Here is a 14217-nt window from a genome sequence, read left to right as displayed (position 1 = left end):
GTGGCTCTATCAGGAGATCAAAAATGGAGTAGGAGACCAAGAGAAACTTGGCGTGAGCATCAACCACTGGTCTGTAAGAATTTCCTGTGACAATGGTGAATGTAGATGTGTCCCGACAACTTAGCAGACCACAGCTCCCTGGTGTTTGTTGAACAAGGCTGTCATGTATGGCCATATTTAGAGATTTGAGAGCCCTGTTACTGTCTTAGGCAATAAGGAGAGTTGACAGAAACCTTTTCGGTTTGTAACAATTCCAAACAACTTTTGAAACCTCACTTGGCCCAGAATGTCTGCTCATAGAACAGAATGTACTGTGGGTTTATTGGGGGGGGAGGACCCCAAAAACCAATTTTCTGTGGATTTACTAAAATAAACTCAGGATTAATGAACAAAATTTGTTGGGGAGACCTATTTGTCACACTTAGGAAGCTACAATCTAATTTTACTTGCTGCTGTTCATTGCTCTTGCATTGCCATTCACTTGCTGAAGGCAAAATATATTACTTCTCAATAAACAAAAGTGGGCCCAGCTCATCCTGCTCCCCTGCCTTCCTCTAGACATTAACAAGCTGGGCTGATCACTGACTTCTTGCATTGGGGTGTGTGCGTGTGTGTGTTCTTCTCCTTGCCCCCTTTTTTTGTTACCATCTTCTTGTCCCCTTCAGAAGCCAAAAGATTTAAAATCTAAATACATTTAGTTGGTGCCTCCTTGCTCACCAGATGAAATTTATTTTCTGTCAATTATGGAGGCTTGAAGTCCAAGATCAAGCTTTTGGCAAGTTTGGTTTCTACTGAGGCCTCTCTCCTTGGCTTGCAGATGGCTGCTTCTCACTGTGTCCTCCTATGGTCACCACTTGGTCTGTGCGTTGCCCATATCTGGATTTCCTCTTCTTTTTTTTTTTAAGTTTATTTTTTTTGAGAGAGAGACAGAGAGAGAGAGAACATACACATGGCAGAGAAGAGAGGGAGAGAGAGAATTCCAAGCAGGATCCACGCAGTCAACGCAGAGACTGATGCGGGGCTGGAACTCACAAACTGTGAGATCATGATGTGAGCCAAAATCAAGAGTTGGATGCTTAACCGACTGAGCCATCCAGGTGCCCCCTGAATTTCCTCTTCTTATAAAGGCACCGGGCATAGGGAATTAGGACCCACCCAGATGGCCTCATTTTAGCTTAAATACCTCTTTATACCCTGTCTCCAAATCTGGTCACACTGACCTTGCCATGCCTTTTAACATGGAGATTCTTCAGAAAGTTCAGGGGAACTGCTGTGTCTCATGCCACTTCACAGGGTCAACAGCACGTTGCTAGGCCGGTAATTTGGAAAGTCACACTATAAATTCGTAGCAGGGAGAGGGGAGGAAGGACAGGTCACTATGGAAAAAGTGCTGTTGGTTATTTACACTTGACCAAGAGACTTGTACAGTCCTTCATTTCAGCAGGTTCTCCAGGGCATGTAAAATATTATTGGGTCCAGGCAGTTTTATAGGAAAGCACATCTTGTTTAAAGTGAGGCCAGCCTGTGTGATTCGCTCCTGGACACAGCTTCTGTGCACACCAGAACGCATAAGCACCATCTTCCTTCTCTTCAGTGATCCTCCCACAGACCGGTCCTCAGGGTGGACCCGTCAGCACATTCGCCCTGTCACCGTGAGCTCTGAAGCCTGCAACGCTGCTGCACCTGTGAGCACGCCCACCACCTGGAGCTCACTGGCCGTCCACATGATTGGTCCAAATTTTGTTGTTGTTGTTCCGGACAATGTACAGCAAATGGATGGGTCTTTCATTTCCATTAGAGAAACAATTACTGTTTTTCTTCATGTTGGCATTTCCAGAGAACCATTCACATTTAAAGCTAATATTGGAGCTCTGAAAATATTTACCTTTTCTTTGTTGGCAACTTGTCAGCGTGGGGGAAAATAGATGCTTCATTAAAATCTAAGTACATTATGCTTCCTTCCTCACATATCTGTCAGTCTTCTTCTGAGATGAAAAGCATCGGGAGAGGTATTGAGAAATCATTCTGGTTGTCTGCTTTTACAGATCTGTGATGTCTTCTGGCATCTCGTTCTTCGTGTTCAAGACGAGGCACCGAGCACTGAGTAATGCATAGAACTGTTGAATCACCATATTGTATACTGAAATTAATATAATGCTGTATGCTAGTTATACTGAAATTTTTAAAAAGTAGGCATTCAGGGGCCTCTGGGTGGCTCATTCGGTTAAGCGTCCGACTTCAGCCAGGTCACGATCTTGCGGTCCGTGAGTTCGAGCCCCGCGTCGGGCTCTGGGCTGATGGCTCAGAGCCTGGAGCCTGTTTCCGATTCTGTGTCTCCCTCTCTCTCTGCCCCTCCCCCGTTCATGCTCTGTCTCTGTCCCCCCCAAAAAATAAATAAACGTTGAAAAAAAATTAAAAAAAAAAAGTAGGCATTCAGGGGCCTCTGGGTGGCTCATTCGGTTAAGCATCCCAACTCTTGATTTCAGCTCAGGTCATGATCTCCTGGTTTGTGGGATTGAGCCCCACTTGGGATTCTCCCTCTGCCCCTCCCCGTGCTCTCTCTCTCTCTCTCTCTCTCTCTCTCTCTCTCAAAATAAACACATATTTGTTTAAAGGTAGGCATTCCAACACCTCTAACTTGCATGGAGAAGTCTAGAATAACAGGTTGCATTTCGGCACTAGAACATCAGAATTGATTTTGGCTGCCTGTGTGGCTGTCAAGGCCTTCTGCTGCCCTGGAAAGCCTGTTGTGGAACATAAGGATATAAAGAAAAAGTGACCATTTCTCTAACAGCACCAGGCACTATGGCCTCAACATATATTTAACTCCCTCAGCTATTCCGCCAGGTAAATATTGTGGAAGACAAGGGCTCAGAGATGTTGAGATCCTGGTCTGAGGTTAGACAGAGCTGGGATCCCACCCCAGGACTCTCTGACCCCTGTTCTCTTTCCCCCACTGTGAGCTGCTCTTTAATCTTGCCAGAGGCCACACCGTTGCCACAGCACACTGCCAACATCCTGTACTACTGGTTATGGCCCCTCTCTTTGGGCTGATGGCTAAGTAAGCACCTGGGCCCAGTGTCTCTGACAGAGGGAAGCCCTGAGCACAGAGACCAGTGACTGAAGAAAGGTAACCGTTCAGATCACCCAGACTCATCGTGTCCACCCAGAAATCAGAAAGAAAGAAAGTACACTGAGCTGATGTAAAAAGTGGATCTGCCCCACCTATAAAAGGGAGAAAGGAACCCCGCAATAGATCCCAATGAACTCACATAAATTTGGCTTCCGTTATAACTCCCTTGATCCTCAAAGGGAAGTTGTTCTTACTCCTTTGAAATTAAGTATCTCTGTCTAGCAAAAGATACCATAAATAAAGTGAGAAGACAAGGCTTCAACTGAAAGAAGATAGTGGTAATGTGTCTAACCAATGAAGGATTAATTCCCAGTACAAGCAAAAGGAAGCAATATGTTATTTAAGCATGCATACAATTGTGTTAAAACACTAGTTTTTAAAAGGCAATGAGGACGCCTAGGTGGCTCAGTCCGTTAAGCATCCGACTTCAGCTCAGGTCATGATCTGGCAGTTCATGAGTTCAAGCCCTGTATCAGGCTCTGTGCTGAGAGCTCAGAGCCTAGAGCCTACTTTGGATTCTCTTTCTCCCTCTCTCTCTGCCTCTCCCCTGCTCATGCTCTGTCTCTCTCTCTTTCCCAAAAATAAACATTAAAACCATATAATAAGCATCCCTTTATTTGAAAAAAAAAAAAGGTTATGAAAAGACAGTCCAAAATTCTGAGTAATTTCCTCTGTGAGGGGCAGGGCATAGGTAGAGACCCCAGTGGGTCATGTTTATATTTACATTGAATGGATGGAGGGCTTGTGAGTGTCAGTTTCCTTAGGCTTTACCACTAACATGTATGTAACTTATGATCCTTCATACATTATCAAATAGCACATGTTTTTATTTTATTTTATTTTATTTTATTTTTAACGTTTATTTATTTTTGAGACAGAGAGAGACAGAGCATGAACGGGGGAGGGGCAGAGAGAGAGGGAGACACAGAATCAGAAACAGGCTCCAGGCTCCGAGCCATCAGCCCAGAGCCCGACGCGGGGCTCAAACTCACGGACCGCGATTTCGTGACCTGGCTGAAGTCGGACGCCCAACCGACTGCGCCACCCAGGCGCCCCAAATAGCACATGTTTTTAAAACAAAGGTAAAAAACTGGGGCGCCTGGGTGGCTCAGTCGGTTAAGCGTCCGACTTCATCTCAGGTCATGATCTCACAGTTGGTGAGCCCACGTCGGGCTCTGCGCTGACAGCTCAGCGCCTGGAGCCTGCTTCGGAATCTGTGTCTCTTTGGATCTCTGCGTCTCTGTCCAGGCACCCCTCTTTTTTAGCTTTTATGGCACCTTTGTAGATATGATAACTTTCATCAATGCAATCTATAGGAAATGGAGGCTCAGTGACATGGGGTAATTCCCAGAGTCACTAGTTGGTGGTCACGGCAGGACTGTCACCCGTGGCATGCCCCACCTCCCTCCTGCCGGTCCCATGGCTCACTGTCCGTAGAGAGCTCTGCTCCATGGGCCACTCCTCGGGAGCGGTGACAGGAGTCCACATCTACTGGCCATGTGGTGCCATCTTAGTGTGTGAACAGTGGTGGCTTCCTGGCCCATCCTAAGCCAGGCAGCTGAGGTCCTGTCTGCATCAGCTGGGGCCACCATAACAAAATTCCAGACTGGGAGCTTACACAACAGACAATTACTTCTCACAGTTCTGGAGGCTGGAAGTCCAAGGTCATGGTGCTTGTTCATTCTGCTCCTCTGTGAGGGCCCACTTGGTGGTTCACAGATGGCTAACTTCTCTGTGTCCTCATGCGGTAGAGAGAGACAGAAGAAGCAAGCTGTCTGCGGACTCTTTTTATAAGGGCACTAAGCCCATCGTGGGGGCCCCACCCTCATGACCTCATCCAAAGCTAATTACCTCCTAAAACTCCTGTCTTCACCACACGGGATGGGGTGGGGCTTCAACGTGTGAATGTGGGGGAACACAAACATTCAGTCCATAACAGGTAGTAAAGAGAGGAAGGGAAATAGATAGTGAGCCAGAAGATAGAACAGACAGGATTGAAGTTAGAATTTATTTCTGCTTCTCATTTTTAAGGTCTTTCCGCCATAAAGACATGGTTCTTCTGATGACTCCAGCACCACCCTCTGTCACTGCCTGTGCTGTAACACTCCCAAATGGCTCTTGGCCCTGTCACTGAACTCCTGATGTCTCCCAGACCTCAGTCTCACTGTTGTTTTGCTATAAATTTCTCTGACATTGATTTTGAGTACGATTTCCAGGCTTCTGGAGTAAGCAGTTCCAGTTTGCTTTGTGTCCCACGTAAGCACAGGGCCAAGATAGTGTGCCCTATGTTGGCCCTCCCTCCTCCTATCAGCACAACTGTCCTACTCGGCTTCCCAGGGACCCTGCATGGTGCCTCTTACCTTTTCTCTCTCAACTCACAACCAGAATTGTTAGGACGGGCCTGAAAGAGAACACTTCAGGACAACCTGAACCTTCAAAAACTAGGCAGGACAAGTTGATAGGGTGGAAGAATTTACTGCATTTAAATCATCTTCACATTCTCTGTAGGTAGGAAGTTTCTCACCCTGACAAATCATAAAGTACTGTTAGTTGTTCGTCTACGATCCCTGTGTTACTGGGTTAGAGATTAGGTATCATTCGAGATTTATGTGTTAGGGATCTCTGCCTCTCAACTATCCTTCAAAAGGGACAGCAAGGCATCTCCACAATTCCAGTTAAAATGGGTAGGACAGGAAGGTTTAATCCACATCCCACATCTGTCCCTGAGCCCCTGGGGAGGGTGTCCCCTCAAAGAGTCTCTTTCTTGTGGTTCTTCCTGCCTGAGCCCTGTACCATTTCTTTTCATCCTGGGGAAAAGTCACCGTTCTGTCTTTTAAAGTCATTTGTATTCCGTGTTTCTATTTTTGGCATATGTGCTCTCTTGTCGACGCAGATTCTGGGATATTGCATGAGTAGATCCAGCCCAGTCTGGGGGAGGTGGGGGCCTCTCTGCTCAGTGAGGCAAACCTCGGGGAAAGTGCCACCTGGGCTGGGGTGCACGGGAGGGTAAGCTGCGGCCATTAACAATCGAGTCTTAGAAGAGTCTTTAATGGCGCAGGGAAATGTTCTGTATGAGGTTCTGTGGTAAAAAAAAGAACTTGGAGAGAAAGTGCATGCTGTGGCCAAAGAAAAATACTGGAAGAAAATAACCAAAATATTATCACTAGTTATTTCTCTATTTTCCAAACTTTCTGCAAAGAGCATATGTGATGCTTATAATCAGAAAAAGTCCTCTTTCCTGTTATGTCTTAAATAGCTCAAGATTTAAAATTCGTTGGCATGGCCACCACACACATGGAGCTGGGCCTGGTGGAGGAGGGGTTTCTGGGGACCTCTGAGCGGAGTGGCTGTGGTCCCCGAGGAGTCACCTAAAGAGCGCTGATCCGGGGTGAGAGGGCACAGGTTTTCTGAGCCTCAGAGAGGTCCCATTCTGCGTCCAGGCAGGACATGCTGGTGGCCATCATTACCCTTGCTTCCCAATCACATCCCAGCATCGCTAAGACCCCCTCTCTGGGTGAGGCACGGGGGTACCACACTTGCTGGGTGCAGAGTGTAATCATTAATGGAGGCAAATGCTGGGCCCAGGGCAGGCAGGGGACCCCTGGCCGAGGAGGCAGGCTTCGGAAGAGGTTCCTGGCTCACCCCCTCTCCTTTTGAGGTGCTCTTGAGGAATCTGTACTCCCCAGCACCTAAAGAGCCCTCTGGGGAACCCGGAACCAGAACATACACTGAGATAAGATGCCCCCCACCCCCCGCCTTGATATGCTAGGGGGAGGCCTTCCGTCTTTCAGGTTAAAAACTCCTAATTACAAATTAGAGATAGAGTCATGTTTTTTAAAAAGGAGAAATAAACTGTTGACAGCAGGGAAAGTTGAAAATGACCCCAGAGTTCTGTTCTAGAAATAATAATCATAATACGTCTAATATGTTCTGTTGTTAAATACCAGAATGATATCGTGCTACTGAGGAAATTGCTTAAATCCTATATTTTCCAAACACTTATGTTTCCTTTGCTGCTGTCCTGTGTCGGGGACGCCACAGTGTGGCCCCAGATGGTATTTGAAGTCCTTCACCTCGGCCAGCACAGGATGGGGGGAAAGCTTTCCAGAATGACCCTGGAAGGCTCCAGAACTGTGTGGGGCTCCCTGGCCGTACCCCTGTGCCCTGGGGTCACGGTCTCTGCCACCCTCCCAAGTGCAGAGCAGGCGTGCATGGAGCCCCCTTGTGTGTTTGCAGGCATCCGCATGCTGGACGGCGACGTGACGGATGTGGTTGAGGCCAAGTCTCTGGGCATCAGACCCAACTACATCGACATTTACAGCGCGAGCTGGGGGCCAGACGACGACGGGAAGACCGTGGACGGGCCTGGCCGCCTGGCTAAACAAGCCTTCGAGTATGGCATTAAAAAGGTGTGAGTTGTTCAGGGCTTCGGTGGACCTCTCAGGGGCAGGGCCGGGGGGAAGGGTAAAAAAAAGTTTTTAGCGATTAAAAACAGAGTGACACAAGCCAGAGCCCCAAAAGAGGACCAGGATGGCCCTGCTGTGCCAGGACCAGTGTGAGGGAGAAGTCACTTAGGGGCTCAGGGAGGTGGCTCTCTACCATCCAGAGCAGAAGAATTTCACCTTGTCATAGAACGGCTATTTCAGCAGGTGCCAGCTGGTCACCCACCAAGCCCAGGACTCTGTGTCTTGAAGCCTGACAGCCCCCAGCCAAGGGGTATGTGAAGGTGGGCAGCCGGGCTCTTAGTCCAACTACCTGGCCTGTTAACCTGGAATGTGCAGGTGGAAGGGGTGTCCTGAGCCTCGGACCACCTGCCCATGGAAACACCCAGCTGTGGAGCTTCCTGTGTCCGTCACGAGCGTGTGCTAATCTAGGGCTTCCAAAGCAGGAAGGCCTGGCCTTTTTGCCCTCAGTGCCAGCACACAGCCTAATGTGTTTAGGATTTCTTGGGTGGAGCCTCACCAGGGACTAAACAGAGCAAACATCCAAGCACTGGTTCTCCACTGACCAGCTGAGGGGAAGCAGAGGAAGCTGGCAGCCTTCTTCTCCTCCACCCACCAGGAGGCCCACCCACAGTCACTCTGTGATCATTAGTTCTGGGTCCTTGGGAGTCAAAAATGCAGGGGGAAGGGAAGGAGGGACTGGAGATGACCCAGTTCTTGTAAGCCAGGTGGTGCAGCAGATTTCTGGGTGAGGACAGCTTCTTGGAGCAGGCAGACAGAGTTGTGGTCAGTGTCCGGGTGGCTTTGGGTGGCCCAACAAGGCCCAGCCCAGAGTATAGGGTATGGCCTGGCGATGCTGGCAGGGGTTTGGGCAGGAAGTCCAAGCATCCCTGGGTCAGCATTCATACTTCTGACTTCTATTGGAGATGGGCGAGAAGGGCTGGGGAGGAGGGTGGTTCAAGTCCATTTTATTATTTGTGCTTTATAAATCTTTTTTTTTTTGAAGTTTATTTATTTATTTTGAGAGAGACAAAGAGAGTGCAAGTGGGTGAGGTGCAGAGAAAGAGGGAGAGTCCCAAGCAGGCTCCACACCATCAGCACAGAGCCCGATGCGGGGCTTGAACTCACGAAACTGTGAGATCATGACCTGAGCCTAAATCAAGAGTCAGAGGCTTAACCGATTGAGCCACCCAGTGCCCCTTATTGTTTATGCTTTAAAATATTTTTTTAAAGTCCTTACTTATTGTAACCTATGCACCATGATTAAAATGTGATTAATAAATAGTTAATGAATAAATCAAATATTATCAGAAGATTGTGTTAAAGGCAACCTTTCTTTGTCTACCCTCTGCCCAACCCCTGGCCCTGCCCCATAGAGGAGCCATCTTTTTTAAACCCTGTTCATTATTTCTTTCTTCTAAATAATATGACTTGATTGCTTTTCTGGATGTATTGAGTTTGGCCATTTTCTATTACTTTTTTGTGGAGTTTGAGCATTTATGTGTTAGAATGCTCCCAACCTGGCATTTGACCTTATGGTCATGCCTGCAACACCACACAGCCTCCTTTGCCTGCCCCCACCCCTCACCCCCATAACTCCAAGAAAATGCAAAGGCTGCTTCTGTCAGGTTGCTGAGCACCTGAGCTGTGCCAGGTGCCGGAAGGTTCTGTGACCAAGTCAGCTACTGCCTACAAGGGGCTGCCCGGTAAAAATATCTTATCTTCCCAGTACTCAGCTCCTACCACCCACTAGATCACATGGATCTCACTCTTGGTGACAAGTGGAACATCCTAAAAGTTAAGCTTAATTTAAGCTATAAACTAGAGATCACATTTTCTGTGTGGAAGACACTGCTTTGAATGGTGTTAATCCTAAACATGTGTTATTCTAGAAGATGATTTCTAAAGATCTGATGTTTTAGGACAGGGCCTCCCATTTCCTGGATAAGTAAATGATTGTTTTCTTTCTTTTTTTTAAAGTTTTTAAAATTTATTTATTTTTGAAACAGTGTGTATGTGTGAGTGGGGGAGGAGCAGACAGAGAGAGAGAGAGAGAGAGAGAGAGAGAGAGAGAGAGAGAGAATCCCAAGCAGGTTCTATGGTGTCAGCACAAAGCCCAACATGGGGTTTAATCCCACGAACCATGATGTTACGACCTGAGCCGAAATCAAGAGTCCAACGCTTAACTGACTGAGCCACCCGGGTGCCCCAAATTGTTTTCAAACAATTTTTTGGTATCTCAGTTTACTTGGGTTTGTGTAGACGAACCCATGGAGGACTTTGGAAAGCCTGGAGCTGCAGAGAGGGGCTCTTTGCGTGCCGAATTCCGAGCAGCGTCAGCTTTATCAGGCTGTCAGGGGGGGTGAGGAAGCTGCAGAAGGGACCATGTGGTTCCCTGTCATTCTTGTCACAGTTGGTTGAAATACTGAGGTCATTTCATTTTTTTTCAGTCATTCTGAAGTAAAATATATCATATAGGGAGCCTTAAATCGTAGCCGTCTAAAGTTGTCACTGAAAATCCTCCTAGAAATTTGGTGATCTCAAACCAGACCACATTCCCCCATCTGTTTTTCCTCCTCAGTGCCCCATTTGTCACCTACAGTCTTTTTCTGTCAAGTCTGACTTCATTTCTGGTGGACGATGTGGTTTGGAGACTTCAGAGACCATAATTTGGCATAGGGATGTGCCTAATGTCAGTCCTTAGGAAGCTTTACCCCTCACGTAGCTTGTCATCCCAAAGGGGACATGCAACATGGCTGAGGCTGGAAAGGCTGGCCTTGCCCAGATGCCGGGCATTTGCTAGCCCTCAGGAACGGTGCTTTGGAGTTCACAGATGAACCCTTCACCTCCCAGGCAGGACGCTGAAATAGATTTTGATCCAGTTGAGGTTGTGACTGTCCTGAACAGAAATACAAGTTCATTGCTGGGGTTGAACTGTCGTCTCCTATAACTTCTGCCCTGTGGCTTCCATGACCTGGGAAATGAACATGAAAGAGACAGCGAACACATCTCCCACACCTCAGATCTGGGTATTTTCTCCACTTCACTTTCACATTCTTTTTAGGAGACTTTTCAGGAAGGAGAAAGGTCTTTGATGCCTCGACACCTGAGAGAATGGATTGGTCTAGGAGTAACTGTGTGGTGTAAGGTGGCATATATATGCCTTTGGCACTTTAGGCCCTTGTTACCCAAAGTGGAGTCCAGAAGCAACCACGTGGGCATCACCTGGGAGCTCATTAGAAATACAGAATCTTGGGAAGCCTGGGTGGCTCAGTCAGCTAAGCATCTGACTCATGATTTTGGCTCAGTCCTGATCTCGTGGTTTGTGAGTTCAAGCCCCACACCGGGTTCTGTACTAACAGAGTGGAGCCTGCTTGGAATTCTCTGTCTCCCTCTCTCTCTGCCCCTCCCCTGCTCACTGTCTGGCTCTCTCTTTCTCAAAATAAATAAGCATTGTTTAAAAATAAAAAAAAGTAAACTATTTTAAAGAAATACAGACTCTTGGGGCTTCCCCTAGACCTGCCAAGTCTGAGTCTGCCATGGAGCAAAGCCCCCAGTGACCTGTGTACATGCTCCAGTACGAGGAATGCTGTGTGGAGGCATCGTCTGTGCTTCTGGAACAATAAGATTATAGGCCCCACTTAGCAAAATGACAGTGTTTCATAAATAAATAATCCGCATGGAATAAAGATCGGCTCTGATGGGTTAAATACCTTTTTATTTGGATTTCCGTTTCTTTGAACTAGTTTCAAAGAGAATTACATACAGACACACCCATTTCTAAGGTACTTTGTGCCTTTCTTCCAGAAGGTTGACCTTTTGGCTAAATGTGAGTAACCTTTCTGTGGAGCTCATGGCCATGTGGACAGTCCCCCCTGGGACATGTGGAAAGTGGAGTGAGTGAGGCAGCTTTGAGCAGCGGGATTGCGTAGGCGTGAGGGACCTCTGTGGACTGTGTTGAGAGCCTCAGGTTGGAAACTGGAAGAAATGTCAGAGTCATGACAAATAGGCACAAAAGGGCAAAGAACTATAGTCCATTTGGTCTACAAAGTGGAACGTCATGGGGCTTTCAGAGTAGTTGGATCTACTCAGCCTGGGATGGACTTGAACTCAGAGTGAGCGTAATGCCCCCTGAGTCAGCAGCAAGGCTTCAGTTGGACGCTGTGGGGATCGCAGAATTCTGTTGCAGGTTTTCTTTGAATTGGCCAGTTGTTGGGCATAAGTATCAATTTCCTCCCACTTATTTGGAAAGAAGGGTCCTCGGCAAGGACACCAAAGTTACCAGCCCTGTGGGTCCAGTTTCACCCACATGGGTGTTGGCACTGCTCTCTGGGGCTGGCAGTGCACCACCAATGGGTCCAGCCACTTGGGCAGAATGGTGAGCTCTGTCTTGGATTAGTTCATCTTTAGCTGGTGTTTGTGACTTGGTTGGATCAGAAATCATTGCTTCTGTGGATGTGGGATGGAACAGAGCTGCAGGAAGCTACCCTGACCACCACTGCCTCTCAAACACTTGCTCTCCTGTATGTGTTCCTAAAAATAAAAACCTAGGTACAGGTGAAGCGCTGGCCTTGGCTGGCATTGACCATCTGACTGCTTTAATGCGGACCCATGGCGGGGACACTGGGAAGCCCTCATAAGATGGCCATGAGCAGCCAGGGCATTCTGGACCATGACCCTTTTTACCTGTTCAGTCCTCACCCAGAATTCACAGTCCCACCCCCTCTTCTCAAAAATTAGCTTGCTCTGGAGCACCATGAAGTATCTAACTTCAGCACAGGTCATGATCTCATGGTTCATGGGTTCGAGCCCCACATCAGGCTCTGTGCTGACAGCTCAGAGCCTGGAGCCTGCTTCGGATTCTGTGTCTCCTTTCTCTGCCTCTCCCCTACTCATGCTCTGTCTCTCAAAAATAAATAAACATTAAACAATTTTTAAAAATTAGCTTGCTCTCCAAGACATGTGCCTTTTCCACTGGGTTTTTAAGAAAATTCACCCTCTGCCTCACAGGACCAGCTCTTTCAGTCCAGAAAAATTAATGTTATAAATTCAGCCATCAATTTTTCATCTCAGTAATACTGCTCTTTGTGATGATCGGACATTACGATGGAAATTACAGGCATGGCTCTGGAATAGAACAGCTTGTTTGAAGGCCCTTGATTTTCCCATGAAGAACAGAGAGGTCTTTCTGGGCCATCTCCTCAGTGCAATCTGTGATTCTGCATTAAGCCTGTCACCACAGGCAGAAGTGTTCTATTAAAATAAAGCAGGAGGGGTGCCTGGGTGGCTCAGTCAGTTAAGCATCCTATTTTGGCTCAGGTCATGATCTCAAGCTTTGTGGGTTCAAGCCCCACATCGGGCTCTGTGCTGAATGGCTCAGAGACTGGAGCCTGCTTCAGATTCTGTGTCTCCCTCTCTCTCTCTGCTCCTCCCCTACTCATGTTCTCTCTCTCTCAAAAATAAATAAACATTAACAAAATAAAAGAATCCTTTAAAATAAAACAGGGGCCCACAGAACCATGTCCTTGGTAGCATCATACAATCTGAATGCATCTTTTTTTTTTTAATGTTTATTTACTGTTAAGAGAGAAAGAGAGAGACAGAGCACGAGTGGGGGAGGGGCAGAGACAGAAGAAGGAGACACAGAATCTGAAGCAGGCTCCAGGTTCTGAGCTGTCAGCACAGAGCCCGACATGGGGCTCAAACTCGTGAACTGTGAGATCATGACCTGAGCCGAAGTTGGATGCTCAACCGACTGAGCCACTCAGGCACCCCTGAATGCATCCTTCTTAGACCCTTGGAAGGGACATTCCGAGGGAAGGACTCCGGGCTGGTATGAGACCCACTCTTCGAAGTTGTAGCTGCCGGGGTTGACTGACACCTTGTTGTCCTTCCTGTCTAGGGTCGGCAGGGCCTGGGCTCCATTTTCGTCTGGGCATCTGGGAATGGCGGGAGAGAGGGGGACCACTGTTCCTGTGATGGCTACACCAACAGCATCTACACCATCTCCGTGAGCAGCACCACCGAGAACGGCTACAAGCCGTGGTACCTGGAAGAGTGTGCGTCCACCCTGGCCACCACCTACAGCAGCGGGGCGTTCTACGAGCGGAAAATTGTGAGTCCTCTTGGCCAGGTGGAGAGCTTAGGATCTGCTCCTCCAGCCCTTTGGGGGACAAGTTTCTTTTCCCTGAGGCCAGTTTGTACTGGCTCCCAGGGTACCAACCTCCCCCATCAGCGAACTGGTTGTACCTCGAGGGAAACCCCACTCCCTTGGCAACCTTCCCCAGGCCCTGCCTTTCTAATTTTTGCACAAAATACCGATTAAAACCCTCTCTGGCTTCAGAGATCTAAAAATAGCATTTAAGAATGGGGTGCATTCTCAGCACTGTGCCTCCTTTTAGCTCTCTAAATTTCTGTGGTCACATCGCTTGGGATCCAGCTGACCGGTTCAGTTTCAATGTGCCAAAGAGAGGAAGGGAAAGTCTTGGTTTTATACTGAAACATTTTAGAGATCTAAGTGTTCTTCCAGGCCATCCTCTCCCTAACAAAAGGACTTGCCCCAGACCCTTCAAATTGAGCACTGGTTTTTCTGTCTGTTACTTTCACTTCAATGGACATCAGTGTGATTTCTCTTTTAAAAAG

At 47.7% G+C, this 14217-nt stretch overlaps 1 protein-coding gene across 2 annotated transcripts in view; it reads left to right on the top strand.

Annotated features, from left to right (window-relative positions):
* The window catches only part of PCSK6 (proprotein convertase subtilisin/kexin type 6), a 190904-nt gene that overhangs the window by 92954 nt on the left and 83733 nt on the right, over nt 1-14217 (top strand). For both annotated transcript variants that reach the window (XM_047864230.1, XM_047864229.1), the window contains exons 7-8: nt 7370-7542; nt 13478-13690. In XM_047864230.1, coding sequence (XP_047720186.1) covers nt 7370-7542; nt 13478-13690 — 386 coding nt within the window. The remainder of the gene's footprint in view (nt 1-7369; nt 7543-13477; nt 13691-14217) is intronic.

Source organism: Prionailurus viverrinus, chromosome B3, assembly GCF_022837055.1.
Source record: "Prionailurus viverrinus isolate Anna chromosome B3, UM_Priviv_1.0, whole genome shotgun sequence".
Lineage (NCBI taxonomy): Eukaryota > Metazoa > Chordata > Mammalia > Carnivora > Felidae > Prionailurus > Prionailurus viverrinus.
Note: the sequence above shows the minus strand (reverse complement) of the source record. Positions and strands in the feature narration are given on the sequence as shown.